Source organism: Cucurbita pepo, chromosome 10, assembly GCF_057944985.1.
Source record: "Cucurbita pepo subsp. pepo isolate OVF chromosome 10, ASM5794498v1, whole genome shotgun sequence".
NCBI lineage: Eukaryota > Viridiplantae > Streptophyta > Magnoliopsida > Cucurbitales > Cucurbitaceae > Cucurbita > Cucurbita pepo.
This window is the reverse complement of record NC_141807.1, coordinates 19,008,534-19,033,807: the sequence shown is the minus strand read 5'-3', so window position 1 is coordinate 19,033,807 and position 25,274 is coordinate 19,008,534. Positions and strand designations below refer to the sequence as shown.

Here is a 25,274-nt window from a genome sequence, read left to right as displayed (position 1 = left end):
AATACAACCCATAAGACCATTATATACTAAAGTCACAAATATATGGGTATATATACATGAAAGAATTATAAATAATCTTTAAAAAAATGGAGCACAGATAGTGAGAAATTGAAAGAAAGCAGAAAAGAAGAGAGAAATTTTTAGATGGCAGATTTAGAAAAGGAAGAAGAATCCAGTGTTTTGTCTCATGAAGGGTAGCTGATGAAATTGAAAAGGGAGCTGATATCATGTATTTGTTGAAGATAACATTTCCAGAAATGTAAGATAAAATGGCTAAAGGAAGATGATTATAATTATAACTTTTTCAACGAAGATCATTTATTTTAAAAAGGAGAATTTTTTTTTCTTTTTAATAAGAAACAACTTATCACTATATAATGAAAAGGAATAAATGTTCAAGGGATGCAAACTCCATACAGGAAAAGCCCAAAGGAAAAATATAAAACAGCAAATACACCTGTATAGAAATTTAGCCATGAATAAAAGCATTGAAAGGAATGGAATATTAAAAGAGAGAGAAAAAGATAAAAAGAGTTACAAAATTCCAAAATTGGTAGGCTTATACACTAACTAGAAATAATTCCTACTAAACAACTAACTATAAATAAATTCAAAAATACTAACAACTTCCTAAAATCTTGGTAAAACTTGGTATACTTTGAATCATATTTCAACACTCCCCTTGATTCAAACCCCTTGATTCAAAGGTGCAGATGTCAAGTAATCTTTTGAAGTAGCAAAACTTTCTTTTGACACAACCTTAGTAAGTATGTCGGCTAACTATTCATTGGTGTTACAATATTCCAAGACAATCTCTTCCTTTGCAACAAGATCACAAATATAATGATGTCGAAGTTCAATATATTTTTGTTCTGCTGTGAAATGTCGGGTTCTTTGTCATAGAAATAGTTGGTTTGTTATCACAAAATATCTTTGTTGCCCCTTTTTGCTCTTGTTGAAGCTCAGCTAACACTCTTTTTAGTCAAATAGCACACACGGCTGAAGTTGCTGCAACATATTCTGCTTTTGACGTTGATAGTGCCACTGTTGCTTGTTTCTTTGAGCTCCAAGTGATCACTCCTGATCCTAAAGTGAAAACATTGGCTGAAATGCTTCGTTTATCATCTAATGATCCTGCCCAACCGCTATCAGTGAACCCGTATAATTTAAAATTAGAAGATTTAGAATACCAAATTTCATACTCCATAGTTCCGACAACATAAAGTAAGACTCTTTTTGTTGCTCCATAATGAACCTTCGAAGGATGTTGCATAAACCTAGAAATAATACCAATAGGAAATGCATTGTTGGGTCGTGTGTGGGTTAAGTAAATTAGTCCGTCAACCAAGCTTCTGAACCTTCTAACATTTGTCATTTTTGTTCCATCCTCATGTTGTAATTTCTCATTAATATTCATGGATGTAACTGCAGGTTTAGAGTTAAGCATACTAAATTTACTCATAATATCTTTAGCATATTTTATTTGTGAAATAAAAATCTCATCTTCAACTTAATATACTTCAAGACCAAGAAAATAGTGTAATAGACCCATATCCGACCTCTCAAATTCACTCATCATTTGAGACTTAAATTCATCCAAAAGAGAATTAGAAGAGCTAGTGTAAATCATATCATCAACATAAAGACAAATAATGATGAAATCACTTTTACCTTCCTTCTTCACATATAAAGTAGGCTCATTCTCACTTCTTATGTATCCTTTTTCTTGAAAATACCCATCAATCTTCATATACCAAGCTCAAGAGATCTGCTTTAATCCGTATAATGTCTTTTTCAGCTTGTATACCTTTGTTTTTTTGTTTTTCTTTATGAATCCCTCTGGTTGTGTTACATAGACCTCTTTTCGTAAATCTCCATTGAGAAATGCTGACTTGACATCAAACTAATAAACAGGTCACCGCAATTCTACTGCTAATGCAAGAATAGTTCATATTGTTTCAAAACAAGCTACTGGAGAGAAAAGTTCTTCAAAATCTATACCTTGTTGTTGCGTATACCCTTTTGCTACAAGACGAGCCTTGTGCTTTTGTATGCTTCCATTTGGTGCAAATTTTGCCTTGAACACTCATTTTAAATTGATTGCATTTTTATCCTTTGGTAAGTCAACCATCTCTCATGTTCCATTTTTCTCAATGGACTACATCTCCTCCGATGGCTTTCTTTCACTCTTCTTTTTCAACTGATTCTTCATAACTCATAGGGTCTGAAACAGTAAGAGCGAGAAAATTAACATGATGCATATATGTCAGCTAAAGATTTATACTTCCTTGGAGGTGTCTTATCCGAAAATTTTTCAAGAGACGAGTTGCTCTTTAGTGATGCTAAAGATGATGAATTTGACAAATTTTGTGTTGCAGTGGAGGCACTAGGAGAAGCACTGGAGTTGACCCTTGTCTCTTCATCTAGAGAAACTTCAACTGTAAACTCTTGCTGCTCCGGTTCTTTACACCAATCCCAACTCACATTTTTATCAAATATTACATTCCTTCTAACGAAAATCTTTTCAGAAATTTCAACTGTAATCTCTTGCTGCTCCGGTTCTTTACTTCAATCGCAACTCACATTTTTATCAAATATTACATTCCTTCTCACTGAAATCTTTTCAGTAAGGGGGTGGTATAATTTAGATGGCTTTAATTGAGTACAATAGTCAATGAAAATGCATTTTCAGATTTTTCATCAAGCTTTTGACGAATTTGAGGATGTTTCAAAGCATAAACAACACAACCAAAGACTTGTAAATGACTTACAGATGGTTTCCTTCCATGTCATGCTTCATAAGGAGTTCGATTCATAACCGCCTTTGTTGGTGAGTGATTTAATAGATAGACAGATGTTGCTACAGCTTCTGCCCAAATTGATTTGAAAGTCTCCTTGCTTGTAACATACTTCTTGTCATCTCCACAATAGTTCGATTTTTTCGTTCAACGATTCCATTTTGTTAACTCTCTTTGGATGCCCTTTTCTTCACAAAACAGATTGAACTATTTAGATATGAACTCGCCACCTCTATTTGTCCGAAGAACTTTAATGTGGCAGCCACTTTGGTCTCCACCATAGTTTTAAAATTATTTTACTTCTGAAAAGTTTCTGACTTATGTTGTAAGAAGTAAACTCAGCTCATGCAACTATAGTCATCAATAAATAGTAACAAGTATATACTCCCCCAAGGACTTACTTTGCATTGGCCCACATAAATCAGCATGAATTAGTTCTAATCAATGTGGAGTTCTTTTAGCTTTTCCAACAAGAAAGGACTTCCTAGTTTGCTTGCTATAAATACATCCTTCACCTAAACTATTTGAATCAATTCTTGGTAATCCGAAAACCATACCTTTATCCCTGAGTATTTTCGGGCCCTTCATATGAAGATGTCCATATCTAAGATGTCATAATGTCGAGTATCTTTTGTGCTAGCAGCAAGAGCAAAATCTTTCATGTTAGAAACATCCCGTGTGGAAACATTTTATTTGAAGTTATGGCAATTTAAACTTTATGGCCTAATTTCTTATTTATAGTGACACATGTGTTGTCATCAAATAGAATGGAATGTCCTCTGGTTATCAATTCTCCCACACCCAATAAATTGTACCCTAAATCAGGTAAAAATTGAACGTCATCTAATAGTTTTATCTTACCATGACTGGTTTCGACTTTCACTTTGTCTTTTCCCTCAACTTGCATCTCTTTTGTATTTCCAAGTTGCACCTTAATTCTTTGTGTCTCATCAAACTCTGGGAATAAAGATTTGGTGTCTGTCATATGGTTCGAGCATCCGCTATCAACAAACCATAAGTCACATTTTTTTGGATTAATATCAATACACGCATAAAAAGCTTTTCTTTTTCTTCTTCATTTTCTGCTGCAAAATTCATTTTTTGGTAGCCCATACCTTCTGCAATGGTAACATTGTATGATATTCCTTATGTTCCTTTGTTCATTGAATTGTCTTTGTCCATCATTTCTCCATCTACCCCTGTTACCACGACCACCATGGAAGCTGCGAAATCCTCCTCTTCCACGACTTCTACTTGCTAAATGAATATTTTCTCTTTTGTTGCCTTCGTTGTTGGCGGTCTCCTTCACTTGTAATGCCTTTTCTTCCTTCCTTCCTGATGATTTATTGATTCTTGACTAATGAGCTTGAAGCGAGCCCATTGATTCATCAACGGAGAGTATTGATAAATCCTTAGCTTCTTCTACAGCAACCACCACATGGTCAAACTTTGGAGTTAAGCTTCTCAACACCTTTGCAACAATTGTTTCATCTTAAATTTTCTCTCCATAGGTACGCATGACTGACTATTGCCATTGCACTCAACAAAAATTCAGCAATTGATTCACCATTCATCATGAGCAAAATTGACCATGCTTGCTTTGATGTGGTTGCTGCTACAATTCGTGAAAAAATAGTCTCATGAATTGCTTTCTGAATAATGAACAGAGTCTTGACATCATTTTTTCTTGGTTTCTTTTAGTCTCTCATTTTCTTCTATTGTGGGTTCTAATACATCAACAAAATCGGGATCCACCAAGTCCAATAGCTTCTGCGATCTGAGCAAGGTCTTCATCTTAATGCTCCGCCACTCATATTTCTCATCATTAAAAATTGGTAAGAGAGGTGTAGAGGAAGAAAAACCCGTTACTGCCATTTTCGTTTTGGGAAGAAAAAATAATCACTTATCATCTTGAAATATGATTCGAAGTATTTAAAGTTTTGACCGTTAGTAGTTTTGAATTTATTTATAGTTAATTGTTTAGTAGAATTTCCAAAATTTACTATTTCTGGTGAGTGTACAAGCCTATAAATATTGGAATTTTGTAACTCTTTGAGTGAGAAAACAATACTAAAGCATTTGCAGTTTTGATCTATTTTATCTTTTGCTATCTCTTTTAATATTCCTTTCCCAACAAATTTGGTATCAAAGTCAAACTCTTGTCAACACGAGAAGTGATTATTTTTTCTTTACAAAATGAAAATGGCAGTAGCAGGTTTTTCTTCCTCTGCACCGCTCTTACCAATTTTTAATGGTGAGAAATAGGAGTGGTGAAATATCAAGATGAAGACCTTGCTCAGATCGCAGAAGCTATGGGACTTGGTGGAGCATGAGTTTGTTGATGTATTAGAATCCACAATAGAAGAGAAGGAGAGACTAAGAGAAATCAAGAAAAATGATGTCAAGGCTCTGTTCATTATTCAACAAGCACTTCATGAGACTATTTTTTCACGAATTGCAGCAGCAACCACATCAAAGCAAGCGTGATCAATTCTGCAGAATGAGTTTCAAGGAGATTCAAAGGTCATAACAGTGCAATTGCAATCTTTAAGACGTGATTTTGAAACTTTGCTCCTGACGAATGGTGAATCAATTGTTGATTTTTTGTCAAGAGCCAAATGACAATAGTCAGACAGATGCGTACCTATGGAGAGAAAATTTAAGATGAAACAATTGTTGCAAAGGTGTTGAGAAGCTTAACTCCAAAGTTTGACCATGTGGTGACTGCTATAGAAGAAGCTAAGGATCTATCAATACTCTCCGTTGATGAACTAATGGGCTCGCTTCAAGCACATGAGTCAAGAATCAATAAATCATTCAGAAAGGAACGAAATAAAGGCACTACAAGTGAATGAGACAACCTACAACGAAAGCAACGAAAGAGAAAATATTCGTTTAGCAAGTAGAAGTCGTGGAAAATGAGGATTCGCAGCTTCCATGGTGGTCGTGGTAACAGGGGGAGATGGAGAAATGATGGACAAAGGCAATTCAATGAGCAAAGTAACATCAGGAATGTCATACAATGTTACCATTGCAGAAGGTATAGGCACATAGAAGGTATAGGCACATAAAAGCTGATTGTTGGTATAAATATCAACAAATGAATTTTGCAGCAGAAAATGAAGAAGAATAAAAAGAAAAGCTTTTTATGGCGTGTATTGATATTAATAAAATTAAAAAAAAAAAAAAAAAAAAAGGTGACTTATGGTTTGTTGATAGCGGATGCTCGAACCATATGACAGACATCAAATCTTTATTCCAATAGCTTGATGAGATGCAAAGAACTAAGGTGCAACTTGGAAATACAAAAGAGATGCAAGTTGAGGGGAAAGGCAAAGTGAAAGTCGAAACCAGTCATGGTAAGATAAAACTATTAGCGTTCAATTTTTATCTGATTTAGGCTACAATTTATTGAGTGTTGGACAATTGATGACCTGAGGATATTCCGTTCTATTTGATGACAACACATGTGTCATTACAAATAAGAAATCATACCATAAAGTTCAAATTGTCACGACTTTAAATAAGATGTTTCCACTAGATGTGTCCAACATGGAGGATTTTGCTCTTGCTGCTAGCACAAAAGATGACTCGACATTATGGCATCTTAGATATGGGCATCTTCATATAAAGAGCCTGAAAATACTCAAGGATAAAGGTATGGTTTTCGGATTACCAAGAATTGATTCAATCATATGAAGGGCCTGAAAATACTCACGGATAAAGGTATGGTTTTCGGATCACCAAGAATTGATTCAATTAGTTTATGTCAAGGATGCATTTATGACAAGCAAACTAGGAAGTCCTGGAAAAGCTAAAAGAGCCTCACATTGTCTAGAACTAATGCATGTTGATTTATATGGGTCAATGCAAACTAAGTCCTTGGGTGGGAGTATATACTTTTTACTATTTATTGCATGTTGATTTATGTGGGTCAATGCAAACTAAGTCCTTGGGTGGGAGTATATATTGATTATTTATTGATGACGATAGTAGCATGAGTTGGGTTTACTTCCTACCACATAAGTCAGAAACTTTTCGGAAGTTCTAGAATTTTAAAGTTATGGTAGAGAACCAAAGTGCTGCCACATTAAAGTTCTTCACACAGATAGAGGTGACGAGTTCATATCTAAATAGTTCAATCTGTTTTGTGAAGAAAATGGTATCCAAAGGGAGTTAACAGCTCCATACACTATACACTCCAGAGAAAAATGGAATCGTTGAACGAAAAAATCAAACTATTGTGGAGATGGCAAGAAGTATGTTACAAGCAATGAGACTTACAAACCAATTTTGGGCAGAAGCTGTAGCAACATCTGTCTATCTATTAAATCTCTCACCAACAAAGGTTGTTATGAATCGAACTCCTTATGAAGCATGGCATAGAAGTAAACCATTTGTAAGTCGATTACGAGCCTTTGGTTGTGTTACTTATGCTTTGAAACATCCTCAAATTCGTCAAAAGTTGGGGATGAAAAATCTGAAAAATGCATTTTCATTGGCTATTGTACTCAATCAAAGACATAAATAAATTATACAAGTCTCTGAGTAAATAGATTTCAATTAGAAGGGATGCAATATTTGATCAAAATGTGAGTTGGGATTGGAGTAAAGAACCGGAGCAGCAAGATATTACAGTTGAAGTTTCTCCAGATAAAGAGACAAGGATCAACTTCAGTGCATCTCCTAGAGGCTAGTGCCTCCACTGTATTACAAAATTTGTCAAATTCATTATCTTCAGCATCACTAAACAGTAACTCCTCTTGAATAATTTTCAGATGAGACACCTCCAAAGAAGTATAAATCTTTAGCTGACATATATGCATCATGTCAATTTGCTCTTACTGTTTCAGACCTTATGGGTTATGAAGAAGCAGCTGAAAAAGAAGAGGGAAAGAAAGCCATGGAAGAAAGCCATGCATTCCATTGAGAAAAATGGAACATGGGAGATGTTGACTTACCAAACGAAAAGTTCTATGGAGATTTACATAGGAGATGCAGTCCATTGTGGTGGCTTGTTTATCAATAAGTCAACATTTCTTAATCAAGATTTACAAGAAGAAGTCTATGTAACATAACCAAAGGAATTCATAAAGAAATTCATAAAGAAAAACAAAGAAACAAAGGTATACAAGCTGAGAAAGGTATTATATGGATTAAGGAAGACATATTTACTAAGACTTTGTCAAAAGAAAAGTTTGCTACTTCAGACGATTACTCCTCTGGCATCTGCAACTTCGAATCAAGGGGGAGTGTTGAAATATGATTTAAAGTATTCAAAGTTTGACCAAGATTTTAGAAAGTTGTTAGTAATTTTGAATTTATTTATAGTTAATTATTTAGTAGAATTTCCCTAATTTACTATTTCTTGTTAGTGTACAAGCCTATAAATATTAGAATTTTGCAACTCTTTATGCATTGAGTGAGAAAACAATAATAAAGCATTTGCAGATTTGTAGCTTTGATCTATTTTATCTTTTGCTATCTCTTTCAATATTCCTTTCCCAACAGTTATTACAAGACCACGTCCACGACCTCTTTTTTTCTGTTATGGCTACCACATTCACTCAAACTGAAAAAGAAGAGTCATCTGCATCTTTCTTTTTTGTTCGTGCGAGTCACTCCCCATGTATTTCTCTTCCTCTTTGTCTTCATAGTCACAAAGTCTCTCCTCATGGACCTTAAGACGACCAACAACCTCTTCAACAGACAATGTTCTTGAGGTCGTCGTACTGCTCAATAGAGGTAACAATCTGCATGAATCTTGGGAGAACTGCTCGAAGGAACTTCTTGACGACGGAGATCTCCTCCACCACATCGCCTAATGAATGAATGTCGTTGACGATCGTCGTCAACTTCATGGCAAAGTCGTCTATTGACTCACCGTTCTTCATGCATATAGCCTCGAACTCATTCTTCAAGGACTGCACCTTTACTTCCTTGACACGTCCCACACCCACATGCATTATTTGCAACGTCTCCTATGCTGCCTTTGCCGAGTCCTTCTCTGCCAACATGAGAAGGACGTCGTTCGAGACTACTTGGTAGATGGCGGCAAGAGTCATCCTGTCTTTATGCTCCTCAACGTCATCATGCTCGACTGCGTCCCACACGCCTTGTGCCTGTAAGTTAACAGGCATCTTTATCGACCATGCTGCGTAGTTACTCTTCATGAGTAACGGGTACTGGATCGTTACACTCCCCTCCCTTTCGCTCCTTATCGTTGTCACATTACCTCCGACTTGAGGTGACAGCATTTGTTTTGACATCCTAGCTCTAATACCAAGTGTTGGAAATTGCCCATGATTGAAGTATGTCGAAACAAATAATGAAAGCGAAAGAACAACTTGAGAAGAGAGAGTTTTTTAATAGAGGAACCTTAAGCATGTATGCTTTATAAGAACAACTTGAGAAGAGAGAGTTTTTTAATAGAGAAACCTTAAGGATGTATGCTTTATTAATTCTCTTCTTTTTGTTGCTATAAATAACATACATCTTGAGAGTTATATGGAGATTGCACAACCGATCTCCTAGACTTCCTTCTCAAATTCCTAAACTTTCTCCTGAGATTAAGCAACTACTAACAAATCTTCCTAAATCCCCTAAACTTTCAAATCAACAACTATTAAATCTTTCTAATCAATCTCCTAAATTTTCAAATCAATAACTACTAAATCTTCCTAATCGATCTCTTACACTTCCAAATCAATAACTACTAAATAATTATCCTAAAATTACTCAAAGTTAAGCTTATTAACTCATTATTAACTCATGGGCTAAAGAGAGGGGAGAAGTGGAGAAGAAGCGATGATTAGAATTAAGCTTAGGCTGGAAAGGACAGCGGCTGAAAACAGAAAACATAGGGAAGGGAGGAGAGAAAACGGAGGGAAGGAATCATCAAAGCATGGAGCTTAAATTATAGCTAAAAAAAAATGAGTTTAATAATAAGATTAAAAAAAATAGTAAAGAGATATTGAGCTTTTATGAATCCTTAAATTCGAAAAACTGGAACTTGAGGTAAATTCCGATTGGATTAAACTTGAATCACATCAGGAAAGGGGATCAAAAGTTGGTTCGAGAAGTCCTTCAACGAAGAAGAGCTGTGTGCAGCTGTTAAGAATCTCCAGATTCAGATGACTTTTCTATTCAGAATTTTTCAGTAAATTCTGAAATTGTTGAAAGAAATTATGATGGAGGTCTTATATAAATTCTTTGAAAATGATTGCATCAGAAACGCTTCATGTATTTAATTCAGAAGAGGGAAGGATGTAAAGGATTCCAGACTTATTATCTAGGAATTATCTAGAAAAAAAGTGTGTCAAAGAATCTGCCTACGGTGCTATACAAGAGATTGAAGCAAGTTGTATACTCTACCATATCTTCTCGTCAAAATTCTTTTCTTCAAGGTAGACACGTAAGTTAAAGTGGATTATTTCACTTAAGCCTTTAAGCCTTAATATTGATTTATGGTCTGAGAACCCCTAGAATTTTTAGGGAGGATGCTGCTTATTTATAACTTAGTCAAAGTTATATTTGGTAAATGTCATAAATAGTAAATAGCTATGTATAGTAAAAAGCTATATATGGTAGATAGTTATATATACTAGATGGTTATATCTAAAGCTATATAGTAAGCTAAACCATATATATATCCTCTCAGGCATAGATGAGGCAGAGATGGTACTTTTTAGCTAAACCATATATATATCCTCTCAGGCATAGATGAGGCATAGATGAGGCAGAGATGGTACTTTTTAGCTAAACCATATATATATCCTCTCAGGCATAGATGAGGCAGAGATGGTACTTTTTAGCTAAACCATATATATATCCTCTCAGGCATAGATGAGGCAGAGATGGTACTTTTTGTACTCTCTGTATTCTCTTTTGTACTCTCTGTATTCTCTCCTACTGTACATACTTGAAGTCATCAATATAATATATAGTAAGCTAAACCATATACATATCCTCTCAGGCATACTTTCTGTATTCTCTCCTACTGTACATACTTGAAGTCATCAATATAAATCCTTTAGCCAGAGTTCTCCTTGCATTTTCTCTATCCTATTTTTTGTGTTCATCTAGATCGAGTGTGTGCATTGTTGTGAGATCCTAACGTCTCATATGGGAAGAAGGAAGATCACAATCAAAAGGTGTGTCTTTTCTACAATTTTAGTAATAGTTCTTCTTTTAATGGACATTTGTGCAGGAAATCATGTTAAGATTTACGTGTATGGTCCAGTTTGAGTGGGGTGGTCAGTTTTTGGAGGACTTCCAGTAAATTTTGGTGGGTTTATTTTGTTTATAATGTGTTACTGTCTTCAAATTTTCCGTTTAATCAACGAAGATTCTGTTAGGTATATATGGACTAAAGAATAATAAACCTCTAGATCTTAGATATTTACACCAATACACGTGAAAATACACTTTTTGGTCCCTAGTTTTCAAACTTAACATTTACATCATCGATATTTCAGAACTTAGTTCACAAAACTGATCTTTTTATGTATAAGATTAAAAAAAATCTTGAAGCAATATTTATGAGTTCAAAGATTCCCTTTAAAATGACATTTGAGTTGAAAGTCATACCTTATCCATGTAAAGGCCAATTACACAGTACAGCAGCGAGTCAAAGAACATCATTAAAAGACACACCAAAAAGTTTACTCCAGAGGATGCCTATCCAAACCAAGCAGCCAATATTTAGTTCCCTCCCGAAAAAGATCTTACAGATTATTGTTAAAAGCACAGCGAATTGTTAAACATTACCCTCCACATGTTGCTCCATCTAAGTCCAACACGAGCACGTTCGTAATCTGCAAAGTTAATGGACCCTAAAGCAAAAGCCGTTGGTGAAAGCAATGAAGCAGTTGCCTTCACTATCCTGAAGTAGAGTGAAAACTTAGACCATACATCAATTCAGAAATTGAAATTGTTAACTAAATAAAACAAAATATGATTCCTCGTGGCAAAGATACTTACACCGACACAGTTTCATCATTTACGGTATAGTATGGAAAATAGGCACCTAAAAAAGAAAGTGTTCCCACTGCCACGGCAGTTTTTGCTCGTTTGAAGAATGTAGAGATCAAAAATGAAAACATGATTGCACTTAATCCAAATGAGAAGAAGTAGATGAAGACCACCGTCTTATCACTGTACTTGAAAAGGTTATGCATCGTGCACAAAGTGATAACTCCAGCAGATATTGCAAACTGTAAAAGACATCAGATCAAGCCAAATCAAAACCACTGGATCCCACCCCAAAGAGCAAAGAGAGAACTATTAAAAAAAAAAAAAAGCTTGTAGAGAATTTAGATAACAAGCTTAGATGAAAAAATTAGAACTCTATTTAGAATGGTAAGCAGTTCAATACATGAGAACCGGCTTTCTTGTTGATATTATATGAGAAACTGGCTCTCATTGGTAGTATGACAAGCTGGTTGTATTGGTAGTTTTAATTTCCATGGTCCGGAAAGGAGCAATTTTATGTAGAAGACATAGACTTTTTGTTTTTTAACAAAATACGGAACTTTTCATTAAGGAAATGAAAATAGACTAATGCTCAAGGACACAAACTCCAAAAGGAATAAAACAGAAAGCAAAAGCAAAAGCAAAAAAGAAAAAAAAAAAAAAAAAAAAAAAAAAAAAAAAAAAAAAAAAAAAAAAAAAGACAGAAGCACAACAAAACGAGCAATTAATGTTGAAGTACTTAAAAAGGAGAAATAAATACATTCCAGCTTCGGCAAATATCCTGTATTGAAAAACCAGCAAACAGCTTTGAGAAAGAACACCAAAAGGACGACTTTAGGCAAGCTGATTCAAATCTGACGTGACAAGACAGAGATGAACTTTGAAAAATTCTACGTTCCTCTCTGACTGTAATTCTGAAAAGAGTTTTAACCACATTAACCCGAAGAATAATCGTCTTCGGAACCATCAAAAGGCCTATGAGAACTTGTTAGAGATATAATATTTAGAGTATATATTATTTATAGAATATATCTTAGATATTATATCTTAATATTCTTTCTTTAATTAGTTTATATTTTCCTTATTGGTAGGTATTAGTTGCTAGCTTGTATCCTACTTAAAGCTTATAAATATCAACGAGAACACACCTTCCATTCCAATTCTATTTCTATTTCTCATTCTTGACAGGGTATCAGAGCACCAATCTTGATATTCTTAAATATCAAAACTTCCTCTTGAGTTAGGGTTTGGTATCAGAGCCAGAGCCAAACCCTAACTCAATCAGTGAAGCCTTTACAGCCGCGGTTCATCCATCGTGATAAGTCCAATCAAAGGCAGTCTATTTTTTCACTACTGGGAAGACAAAAGTGTTACTGACCTACACTCTCTTCTCAAAGACAACTTGGGTGTTATTGACTACACTCGTAAAGACAACTTGGTGTCATTATCCAACTTGTCTTTACGAGTGTAGGTCAATAACACTCAAGTTGTCTTTACGAGTGTAGTCAATAGCACCCAAGTTGTCTTTACGAGTGTAGGTCAATAACATCCAATATCAAGAATACATTATAAGCATCTTCAAATTTCTCACCAAGCTCAAAGGTGGCATATTCAAGATGTTCGTATTTTCTTTCACAACCTCTCTAGTGATCCAGAGCACCGATCTTAGTGTTTTTATCGAACTTCAAAACTTCGGATGTTTATTTAACACATCCTTATTATATTCATCACTTTTATCAGTCAGGATATTCACTTGTTCCAATCAAATTAAATGGAACAAATTACCAATCCTGGAGTGCATTATTTATGCATAAATCAAGAAGCAGCTCTTCAAGTTCTGAGATACATCAAATGCCGTCTATTTTTAGTTTTTCATCTTTCTTGGAAATTCAATAATTTCTTGAAAGTCTAAAAATGCAAACCAATCAAAGACGGTCAACTTTTTCACTACTGGGAAGACAAAAGTGTTATTGACCTACACTCTTTTCTCAAAGACAACTTGGGTGTTATTGACCTACACTCGTAAAGACAACTTGGGTGTTATTGACTACACTCGTAAAGACAACTTGGGTGTTATTGACTTACACTCGTAAAGACAAGTTGGATGTGATTAACATACACTCTCCAACTTGAGGGGGAGTGTTAGAGATATAATATTTAGAGTATATATTATTTATGGAATATATCTTAGATATTATATCTTAATACTCTTTCTTTATGATTTGATTTATAGTATATTTTATTTTATTCTCCATATTTAATTAGTTTATATTTTCCTTATTGGTAAGCATTAGTTACTAGCTTGTATCCTATTTAAAGCTTGTGAATATTAATGAGAACACACCTTCTATTCCAATTCTATTTCTATTTCTCATTCTTAACAGAATTTAGAGAGGTGTTATTCTTCATAATATTAGAGAAAACCCATTGGACATTAAATATCGCAAAAATCTTGAACCAACAAAATCAAGCATAAGAACAATCAAAGAAAATATGGTTGAGAGATTCCCCCAATGCAAAACATAAAGAAAAAACTGATGGTAAAAGACTCTGATTGGGACAATTCCTCTGCAAAACTTCAGAAGAACAGAAATTGATGGCAAATGAGAATATTAGTTTTCTTTTGACTTTTAGATTTCCAAAGAGCTGCAAATAATGATTTATTCAAAGAGGTTGATGATGCCAAAGATTTATCAATCCAATTGAAGATTTGGACTTTAAGTACGTTATTCCGCTTTCTTCATCCCATCTCCTTTGGTTTGAGGAGTCCATAGTTGAGTTTTTACAAATTCCTGATCCTTTGCTATTCTCTAAGCATGACAGGGATGAGTTTGGTACAACCAAATGCATAGATAACAGTACTCTTCAATGTGAGTTATTGATTGATTGTGTGATCAATTACCAGTGAAAGAAAGGTGATTAGTGTGCCCGTTGGTTTCCTCAAGAGATGACGGCTAACTATTCGGGATATATTGAAGGACACTATCAGGATATTTGAAGACTCAGGTTGGATGGTTCGGTCCTTCAACCTAGGCCTAAGGTTCAACCTTTGCCAAGCACATCTGAATCTAGTTTAAGCCCTTCTAAGTCTTATGCGGATATTGACAAAGCCAATATGATATAACAAGAACCTCCAGTATCATCCATGAAAAATTATGTCTCTTTCTTCATACTAGGTAAGAAAGGAACATGAAGTAGTAAGTACGAAAGTTTGTGAATTTTAGAACGTCTGTGAAATTTTATTTATAATCAGATTGTTTTCTCATATCAAGGGGGCTCTTGGTGTAGACAAGGGAGATTTTTTTAGACTGAATAGAAAATGATGCTTCATTGAGGTGAAGGCTACTTAAATAGGCTGAAATACTGGTTTACCAAAGTGGGTAATGGTAAAACTTAACTAAACAGCCACTTAACGAAGGCTGTAAAAACTAAACAATCTTAGCTAAAAACTGACAATGGTTAGATAGAAAAGACCTCTTCTTGGTTTAACAAAATCTTTAAACAAGAAAATACAAGAACGTCGAGAACTAACCAGAACTACCCAAGAATAATAAAAGATGTCCTGCACCGGTCTTGAGGAACATTTCAATGTCAAATTTCAAGTGAACCCCATGATGGATGACAAAGTTGTGCTCAAACTGGAAAATGGGAGACACCCTTTGGTTCTTGAGCCAGTTGGAAGGTGGAAGCTAATAGGTCATTTTCACTTGAAGCTCAAAAAACCATAGTATTCCAGATTACATCAAAGGTTATGGTGGTTGGATTTTGTTGGATTTCCTTTTATATTTTTTGTCATAGTGATTGTGCATTAGGTATGTATTCCTTATTTATATCTTACAGCCTAGTTAAGTTGGCTGCTTGGTTAGAAATTGTTTTATAGCATGGTTAGGTTTCGTTTCACAGCCTATAAAGTGGCTATCTAGTAATCTTGAGGGCATCTTTTGCATTCTAATAATAAATTGTGTCAAAGGATATTTGTGTTATCCCATAATAAATAAGGTAGCTAACCTTCCTAATCTATCTGGTTTGATTTATTTAAATCTAGTTAACTAGTATCAAGGGGTTATTATTTAGATTTATCTTAACTAGAAATTTATTTAGATTTATCGTAACTAGAAATTTATTTAGATTTATCATATCTTGTTACCTATTGTTACTTATTATCTAAGGATTTATTTAGATTACCTAGTATCTAGGGATTGATTTAGATTTAGTTAGCATCTCCCTATAAAATGGAAATGTAATTCTCTGGGGAAAAAAAAAGTAACTATCGAAAGAAAAAAAGAAAAACACCCCGCTAATTTAAACATGCAACAAATTGCCTATTTGATACATCATTACAAACTTACAATAATAAAGTACCAAACCCCACTTAAGAAGTCTGCCTAAATTAGTATAATCATTAAAGAAATGTCAAAATAAGCTCCCCAATTTAGTCATATTCACAAAAAGGAACACTGCTGTGCTAACAATGAAACTGTCAGAATTGACCCTGCCAATAAAGATGGAGAGCTTAGGGAGGAGGGCATAGCATGTAGAACAACTCTTTAAGGCCTCTTCACAAAGGATTACCATCAAGAAAATATGTTTTGGTTACAGAAATGTAAGTTAAAACAGCTTGATATAAGTAGATGAGAGCTGTAATATTTTTCACATACTGGTATTAGTAAGGAGAAGGAAGAATTTAATCACAGATACAGACTAGGGCATAGATACTGTCAATATTTCTAGGATTATACTTGAATTTCTTGCCTCTTTTCAGTCTATCCTTTTTAAGGATTACTACGAGGAGGCTCCCAGCTCAATTAATTGGGACGATATCCCTCTAAAGAAGAGCTTTATCATGACCAACTATTTGCTCGCACTTTAAGCATGCAGATGCAACAGCACAAAAAATTTATCTCATGGCTTATACACAAGTAAAGTGAAGAACACGTTAGTGATTACCTGAACGGCATATGAAATAAACCAAGAAAGATGGAATATCCCGTCTTTCAGACCCATCATGTAGAGGCCTTCTTTGATCTTCTCTTCCTATAATATCATATAAATTAGAGGGTTGAGTTGGCAACAACTATTGAACAACAAAAACATGCATAAAAATAAAATAAGTACAGATATCTGTTCGGATCAAGGTGAATAATATAATTTTTCTACATGAAACAGAGAATATTATCATGCTAAACAGCACCATTATCGAACCTTCTCAAATGCATAATAGCTGATAAGGCGAGAAATTGGGTAAAGAAATCCCAACAGATACCTGCTCAATAAAAGGAAGTTTACTAAGCGTATCGGGACAAAATCTAATCTGATAATGTGTGCATAATGGTCTCAAAAGAAATTATAAATAATTTAGAAAACAAAGATAATCAGGATTCTACTTACAACACACCCATCACTTTCTTGACAATTGACTGGAATTCATCGTCGACATACTCCCGAGTTGGAAAAGGGGCAATTCGTATTTTTGAAGGACTAAATTGTGTCCATGGCAAGTTCAGCAAGGAAGGTCTGCTAGAGGAGTTTGATGAAGTATTGTTCCTACTTACATGGAGAATATTAGTTTCCATTTCCTGGGAAGCAAAGATTATGAATGAATCCATGACTTGCTGAAGCTGCAAAAATTAAGTTGCATCAGTCATTCTGGTAAATTATAAGAATTAAGAAGGAAAAAAAGTCAATACTTCTAAGATAACCTATACTCATGAAGTGCATACAGTTCAAGTTACTTTATCTTTTACTTTTATTAGTTTATGGAGAGTGAGCTGTTTTTTGTTTAAGTAGGGTAAAGAACAATAACAAATCAATACATACAAATTCATAGAACGATAACAAATTGTAGAAGACCTGTAAATAACAACAGAATAGTCATAACTGTATCTTAACTGCGTCTTATAACATCTTAGGCTCCTTCTCTTCCTCGTCCCTCTCCAGCCAACTATGGCTTAGTGTCTAGACACTTGTGACTGGGGTCTCCTACCCTAATGGTAGGAAAGATAGACCCAGTCAAAATAGAAAATATGTCGTTTATGTGTGATTTTGATAAAATTAAGGGAAGATTCAAAAAAATCACCAAATCACAAGTAAAGAGAGAATTTGCGATTTCAGTTTAAGAGACTGTCATCATCTGGTTTGTAAATACCTTGGAAGACTTATTGCTTTCCCTCAAGAGCAAAAGTGTTTTCGAAAAATGTATTGCAATGGTGAGTTTATTTGGAATGTGAAAAACATCGAACAAAAAGAGGTCACTTTCTAGAAATCACAAAAGTCCTGAACTCGGGAGGAAAGACCAATGTAGTAGTCCCATCAAGAGATGAGTCTCCAGGCTGGGAGATGTTCGCGAACATGCTTACAGATTTCATCAATACAAGGAAACACATAGAAGCACGTGTTGGAAGAGAAGGGCACAGGATTCTTATGTGGATATGCTAAAAAAGAAACCCAATTGACTGCTCAGTGTAATCGCTCCAAGTCCCTTGCAATCCACGAAGGAGATGGGTGCGAAAATTTAAGAAGTGAAAAAACTGAATTTGTGAGATCCCACATCAGTTGGGGAGGAGAACGAAACACCCTTTATAAGGGTGTGGAAACCTTTCCTAGCAGACGCGTTTTAAAAACCTTGAGGGTAAGTCCGAAAGAGAAAGCCCAAATAGGACAATATCTGCTAGTGGTGGGCTTGGGTTGTTAAAAACGGTATCAGAGCCAGACACCGGACGAGCAAGGAGGCTATTCCCCGAAGGGGAGTAGACACGAGGTGGTGTGCCAGCAAGGACGCTGGCCCCGGAAGGGGGTGGATTTGGTGAGGCCACATCGATTGGAGAAAGGAACGAGTGCCAGCGAGGACGCTGAGCCCTAAAGAGGGGTGGATTGTGAGATCCCATGTCGGTTGGGGAGGAGAACGAAATACCCTTTATAAGGGTGTGGAAACCTTACCCTAGCAGATGCGTTTTAAAAACCTGGAGGGTAAGCCCGAAAGGGAAAGCCCAAAGAGGACAATATCTGCTAGCGGTAGGCTTGGGCCGTTACAGAATTGATTGAAACTCTAATAATAAAAAGATACTAATGCGGTGGTGTGCCAGCAAGCCCCGAAGGGGGTGAATTTGGTGGAAGTCCCACATCGATTAGAGAAAAAAACGAGAGCCAGCGAGGACGCTGAGCCCTAAAAGGGGTGGATTGTGAGATCCCACGTCGGTTGGGGAGGAGAACGAAACACCATTATAAGGGAGTGGAAACCTTTCCCTAGAAAACGCATTTTAAAGACCTTGAGGGTAAGCTCGAAAGAGAAAGCCCAAAGAGGACAATATCTGCTAGCAGTGGGCTTGGACCGTTACAGAATTGGTCCGTTACAGAATTGATTGAAACTCTAATAATAAAAAGAAACCAATGCTCAAGGATATGAACTCCAAAAGAAGTGAAAAAGAAAGCAATAAAAGGCAAAAAAAAGAAAATATGATCCAGAGATTCCCCCGCCAAAAAAGAAACCTTAATTCAATTAATGACCAATGCTTGCAGTCTCAGCCCCAATTTCTATAACAAGGCCGTGGGGATTCAATTATGTTTCCAAATAGTCCTCCTATTGTCAAAGAGGTACCTATAGAAACCATTGAGACACCTTATAGTGATTCGCTTGGGCGTTTGAGTCTTCTAAGTCCCTAGGCATTAAAGAGGTGAAGAATTGTTTACTGAAATTTATCATTTGTCACATACCCAAAGAAAAGTGCATCATTCTTTTTTAGGAGAGAGAAACTAAAAGAGGAAAGCTCCCCCCTAGTGATATCATGGCCATGCTTTCGTAAGGAAAGGAAAATATATATATATATATATATATATATATATATATTTTTTTTTTTTTTTTCTTTTTTTTTTTTTTTTTTTTTTTTTTTTTTTTTTTTGGAACAAAAGAAAAGAAATAGAATTATTAAGGTAGACCAGAAGCTAAGGCTTCAATTAAGCTGAACAATCTGTCTTCACTTCTTTGTAGATTTTCTCAGTAAGCAGGTATCAGAACAACCTCCCGATTTCAATTGTTGAAGACCAGAAAATAATATTATTTAACTTACACTTGTCTTCTTTTAGTAGGATCGCTTGCCTACTTCTCCTTGTACATATTATAAACGAAATTAATTTCTTATAAAGATACGGTTTCCGTCCAAATAGTTTTAAGAAGGAGAAAGGCTACACACTATATTCAACAGGATAGTAACATTATTATTGAAGTAAGCAGCATATTAACTGAGAAATGAAGAAGTAAAAAGGGATCCACGGAACCATACAGTTAAAAATCCACTGAAGCTATACTGCATTGTTGGTATATTAGTTGCACCCAGCTCCAAGTCATTGAGATACGGACCATTCATGTCCATGATGGATCTAACATTAGGAAATCCTGAGAAAGCCCAAGTATGATTGAGACGAATGCTATAATCAAATAACTCCGGACCTTGCTCATGGAATACTACGGCTCCTTTAATTTTGGGATTTGAACAGTTCAAGGTCCTGAATAAAGAATGAAATGGTTCATTGTAAACGCCAATATAACAACACTAATATAAGCGCTATAACAATCATATTTTATAAGGTACGCAACCCTTAAAGGCAGCCTTGTATCCAGCATCATTTATATATCAAATGGTTGCCAATGAAAAATGCTTACTATAGAACTATGCATGGGAATCACCTCCAACAAGGGAACACATTTCAAACAGCCCAAACTATCTTACTACCAAAATCAAAATCAAATAAAGATACAAAAGTAAGTAATAGGATCAAAATGACTATGTCAACATTGATAACTTATATTTATGGATACATTGATGGATAGAAATTAGAATTTCTAGATGAGACGCTATTTAAGTTTACCTATCTTTTCTTCTTTTTTTTTTTTTTTTATGAGAAACAATAACCATTCATCGGTATGATAAAATGGGATACATAAGGATATGTCCTTTGGAGTATTAAATACAAAAAAACACCTTCATTGATTAACTCGCTTATAGGCTATAATTAGAAAAATGAGGACACAACTTACTCCAATTAATAGTTAAAAGAGATGTGGAGTCAATAAAATAACTGATATCATGATTTTTATCATGAAGATTCGAGCGTTGCGCTTCAACCAATGGATCCAAAAGAAAGCACAAACATGACAAAGCCAAAGGATTCTATGTCCTTTGTGAAAGGATGACCCATAAGCAAAAGAAAGAAAAGAGATAGGATGCCACCCGGTCCTGGGAACTCCTGTCACATAGGCTCATAAAAAAAACTCCAAAACTGTGAAGTAAAAATGCAGCTACAAAATAGGTTGATCGGAATTTTTTGCATGGGAATAACACATAGGGCAGCAGCTAGGAGATAGGCAAAGCCAAGGAAATCTCCATGGAGTTTGTTGAAAGTACTATTCTAAGAGTCACTGAGCTCCATAGGAAGAATTTCTGAGGAGAGAGACATGGACAGAGACTTTGTAGTAATTAACCTGTCTTTTGCTAATGTCCACCACCATACATCCTCTCTGTCAGAGGCATAAAAAGCTGTCCTTTTCTAATACCCAGCACCATATACGCTGTTTTTTTACTGTCTCCCTTCCTCTTCACCATCATTGGGGATGCCTTAGTCATACGGTCCATTTTTGTATTGAAAAATGAATTCTGAATGGTTCTTAAGTAGGGAACTCCTTGCTGGAAGTCTCACTTACAGAACGTTGATGATACCATTTTTTTTTTTTTTTTTTTTTTTTGCCCCGATGATGCGCCTATCCTTGGAAAATGGAATGGGGGATATATTGATATTAATTTTGAAGGGAACAGGGCGTCATCCAAATTTAGTCAAAACTTCTCTGATTGGCGTTAATGTGAGTATAAGTTCTCTGATTGGCTATGATGTCAGGGTTTCTTTGGGTGTGTTGGCTTGAAAGGCTTTTTTGAAGATAAATTTTCTGATTTTATTTCTTTTTGTGGGAACTTTCAGTAATAGTTAATTCTTTTGTAATTATCCAATTGCATAGATTCACAACAACTGGTTAAGCTCCTTGAGAGGAGGTTCTCTCTTCCCCTAAGAAAACCCTAGCTAATTGGATTTAAGAAAACCCTAGCTAATCAGATTTAAGAACCCTCATGGATATGCAAACACCTAAATCACAAAGGCTAAAACCCCCCAAATCAAAATGATTTTATCCCAAATGATTGTAATGCTTGGGAACAACCTTTATGAAGAACAAGACCTTTAGACCTAAATATCCAAAAACCCCAAAATGATTAAAAAAAAAAAAAAAAAATTACCTCAAGGAAAAGTAAGATTTGGATTACCTTATTGATCAAATATCTCAAGGCAAGAAAACTTGTTTGGGATTCGAATCACTCCACAAGCAAGATCGAACATATTATGCTTGAATAATTCTAAGCATGCAACCTAAACTATATAGAATTGCAATGAAACTTAGTCATTGACTAAAAGAAAACACAAATTTTTTTTTACTACATTCGTAGTTTACAAACACAACATGGGTGGCTTTATATAGCCTTAAAATGAAACCTTGACCTTCCATGAGGCATTTCAAAAGTTGTTGACTATAATGAGCCATTATGTAAATGTAATATCTTAAAGCCCTTGTTGCATAAATGAAGCTTGATTCTTCTTAGTGTAACATTAAATTGCAACTTGAGTTCAAATTTAATCAAACTTAACTTCACTTAATGTAACTTGACTTTATCTTATGGTAATTTTAACAACATTCTTCAAACTTCCTTAAAGTTCAGATGGTGTGATTGAGATGTCCTAGTTTATATCACTTTTTCTCCCCTGATTTTGTATAATGCATATATGTCTTTTATAGCAAAAACTATTCTGTACTGCAGAGCATTAGCTCTTAAAGAAAACACTATAACCACTTAGCTATCATGAGTGCATTGTCAATCTCAAGTTATCTATTCCCAAAACTCCAAGATCCATCCACCTCAACACCACCTCCCACCTAATCAAATGAGATCCTCTGACTCATCAAACACCTTTCCATAAGAAAGTTCATCGTTTTTCATTATTATGAACATAACTGGGGAACCTAAACAAAACTAATTGTAGTAGTTTAGAACCTTGGGACTCCAAAAGGTTATTTCGAAAAATGAGCCAAGGACTACAAATCTTAATGAAGAAAGCAAGAAAAGAGGGATTTTTATTTAAAGCACCAAATGCTATGGAGCTTTCAAAGTTTCAAATCTTTTGACTAACCAAGCTTCATGGTGTCAGTATGTCTCATAAGCTTCCCCCATTATCCAATTCCGTATCAGGGTTAGAAACAATCTTCTCAATAAAATTGACATCCCATCAATTTTGGTATTTGTTCACAACAACAATTACTTTCTGGATATCTTATTTAATATTCATTAGAAAACGATCCATATACTCTTAGTTACTGCACACATAAGCTAACTAATCACGCTTAACTAAAACATCCATTTGAGTGAAATTACTAGATCTGTATCAACAAGCAGCAAGCCTTTGATAATACCCACATTGACAACGTACCTGCCTAAACCATTAGGACCTTTTGATTTAGCCAACTCAAGTTCCACAAGACTTGATGCCCGATAAACATCCTTAAAAAGTACCAATGTACCAGCTAAATTTCTTCTCGAGACAGAATCTCTTCCACGACTAAGCTAATGAATATTTAAAGGGCCAGGAACTTTGACCTCAAGTTCTGTTGGCATGGGTTCAATTGCTTGAAAACTAATTTTTTTTAATGAATTGCAAAAAGTAGAACCGTAAAATTAATTTGAAAGATGTCTTGTCCATATAAGAAATCACAAGTGCCTCATTTTACTTCTTGTACTTTTCTTTTTAATAATGAAAATTCTAGTTTCCTATCAAATACATGTAAAGATTTAAATACTTACTCAACAACATTGCAGTTTCCATACAGATCAGAACGAATGTAGCTTTCTAGCTCTTCTTCGTCTTGGTAAACTTTAGTGACTACCTGCCAGCACAATGTGGTATACATTAGCAAAGAGAGGTTTACAATGTGGTATGTATTAGCTCTAACATCTAGAATTTTAAGAAAATAAATAAAAGATTTTTTCAAAAAAAAAAAAAAAAAAGAAGGAAAGCAGAACGGCACGCACGCAAGTTGGAGAAGATGACCGTACAGTCAACGGTTAGTTTCTCAACCTTCTCTTTAACGAATTTGAAGCTAGCCATTGTCATCAGTTTTATTGTTTTGACTTAATTTAGGGCATAGTGAGGAATTTTGGAGAAATTTGGAATATCCTCGAAGACCCGAAACAAACTCGGGAAGTCTAGAATCAAGTAAGTAACCATATGGAGCAAGTTTTTAAGAAATACTTGTAGGAGTCGATTAGGATTGAGGTCAATGATTGAGTATTATGTTTAGGAGCCCAGTTTGACCTAGTCTCATGAGAATTGTGCTTAGATCATGTGAATAGTTTACCACTTAATTATATTTACCGTCATACAGCTTTTGCATGCATGATCTGATAGATAATTGGACTTAATAGAGGTTGGATTATTATCACTTAATAAGCATGATGAGCATGTTGTATGTCTTTATTCATTGTTATGCATTGATTTAGAGTTTGGATAGGCCGTTATTGCCCAGTATGAGTTGGACTATCGCTATGTGCCGTAGAGTGCTAGTTATGTTTCCATAGACTATGAGTTACTGGTTCGCGTATTTTGGTCCTAGCACCTAGTCATGAGTTCCATAGCCTCCTTGGGTTGACCAGTTACCTTGTAAGAACAGATAGGATGAATCCTTATTCGTGAACTAACCAACAGAGGTTAGGGCCTACTTGTTATACATGACTTAGTTGTCAGTCATAGAGGATTTCAGGAGTCAAAGAGGGCATACTACTGAAGTACTTATGGTGGTGCCTAGTGGGGGGAGCCATGGACTTTTTACTGTTCTAGCCTGAGTGACGTAGTGACAGGTAGTTTTACTGTTCTAACCCATTGAGGGTACATGAGCAGATAGTTTATTGTCCCAGCCTAAAATGGGGATAATGACATGTAGTTTTACTGTTCTAACCCGATGAGAGTACATGAGCAGGTAGTTTACTGTTCCAGCCTGAAAAAATGGCATAATGCCAGGTAATTTACTGATCTTAGGAACATGTAGATGTTGCTCGGTGCCACAGTCATGCTCGTCTAGAGCATGTTGCTCATGGCCGCATGCCCATGCCACGTCAAACCATTTATGTAATTTCATATTGTCTTGCCTTACTATTGTATTTTCTGTTTGTACGACTACTCGGCGAAATCATGTCTAGGTCTGCCAGACCTGAATCGCCTCAAAATGAACTATAAGGGGGTGTGACTAGTTGTCAACTCCTCCCCCTGATTTTGTATGACCATTCGGCGAAATCACGTCTAAGCCTGTTAGACTTGAATCGCCACAAAATGCACTATAGGGGGATGTGACTAGTTGTCAAATTCTCCTTACCCGAAAAGTTATGAACTTCTTGGTATGTGACTAGTTAGTCAATATTT

At 35.4% G+C, this 25,274-nt stretch overlaps 1 protein-coding gene across 2 annotated transcripts in view; it reads right to left on the bottom strand.

Moving 5' to 3' along the window:
• Positions 1-25,274, bottom strand: part of ABCA1 (ATP-binding cassette A1) — a 61,752-nt gene that overhangs the window by 34,663 nt on the left and 1,815 nt on the right. Inside the window, exons 4-11 of one of the 2 annotated variants that reach the window (XM_023688099.2) lie at positions 23,663-23,745; positions 20,048-20,270; positions 17,160-17,389; positions 16,974-17,034; positions 16,719-16,805; positions 11,781-12,013; positions 11,568-11,682; positions 11,388-11,477 (exon numbers count right to left, since the gene is read on the bottom strand). In XM_023688099.2, coding sequence (XP_023543867.2) covers positions 11,388-11,477; positions 11,568-11,682; positions 11,781-12,013; positions 16,719-16,805; positions 16,974-17,034; positions 17,160-17,389; positions 20,048-20,270; positions 23,663-23,745 — 1,122 coding nt within the window. The remainder of the gene's footprint in view (positions 1-11,387; positions 11,478-11,567; positions 11,683-11,780; positions 12,014-16,718; positions 16,806-16,973; positions 17,035-17,159; positions 17,390-20,047; positions 20,271-23,662; positions 23,746-25,274) is intronic. The other variant, XM_087127934.1, reaches the window with a different exon arrangement.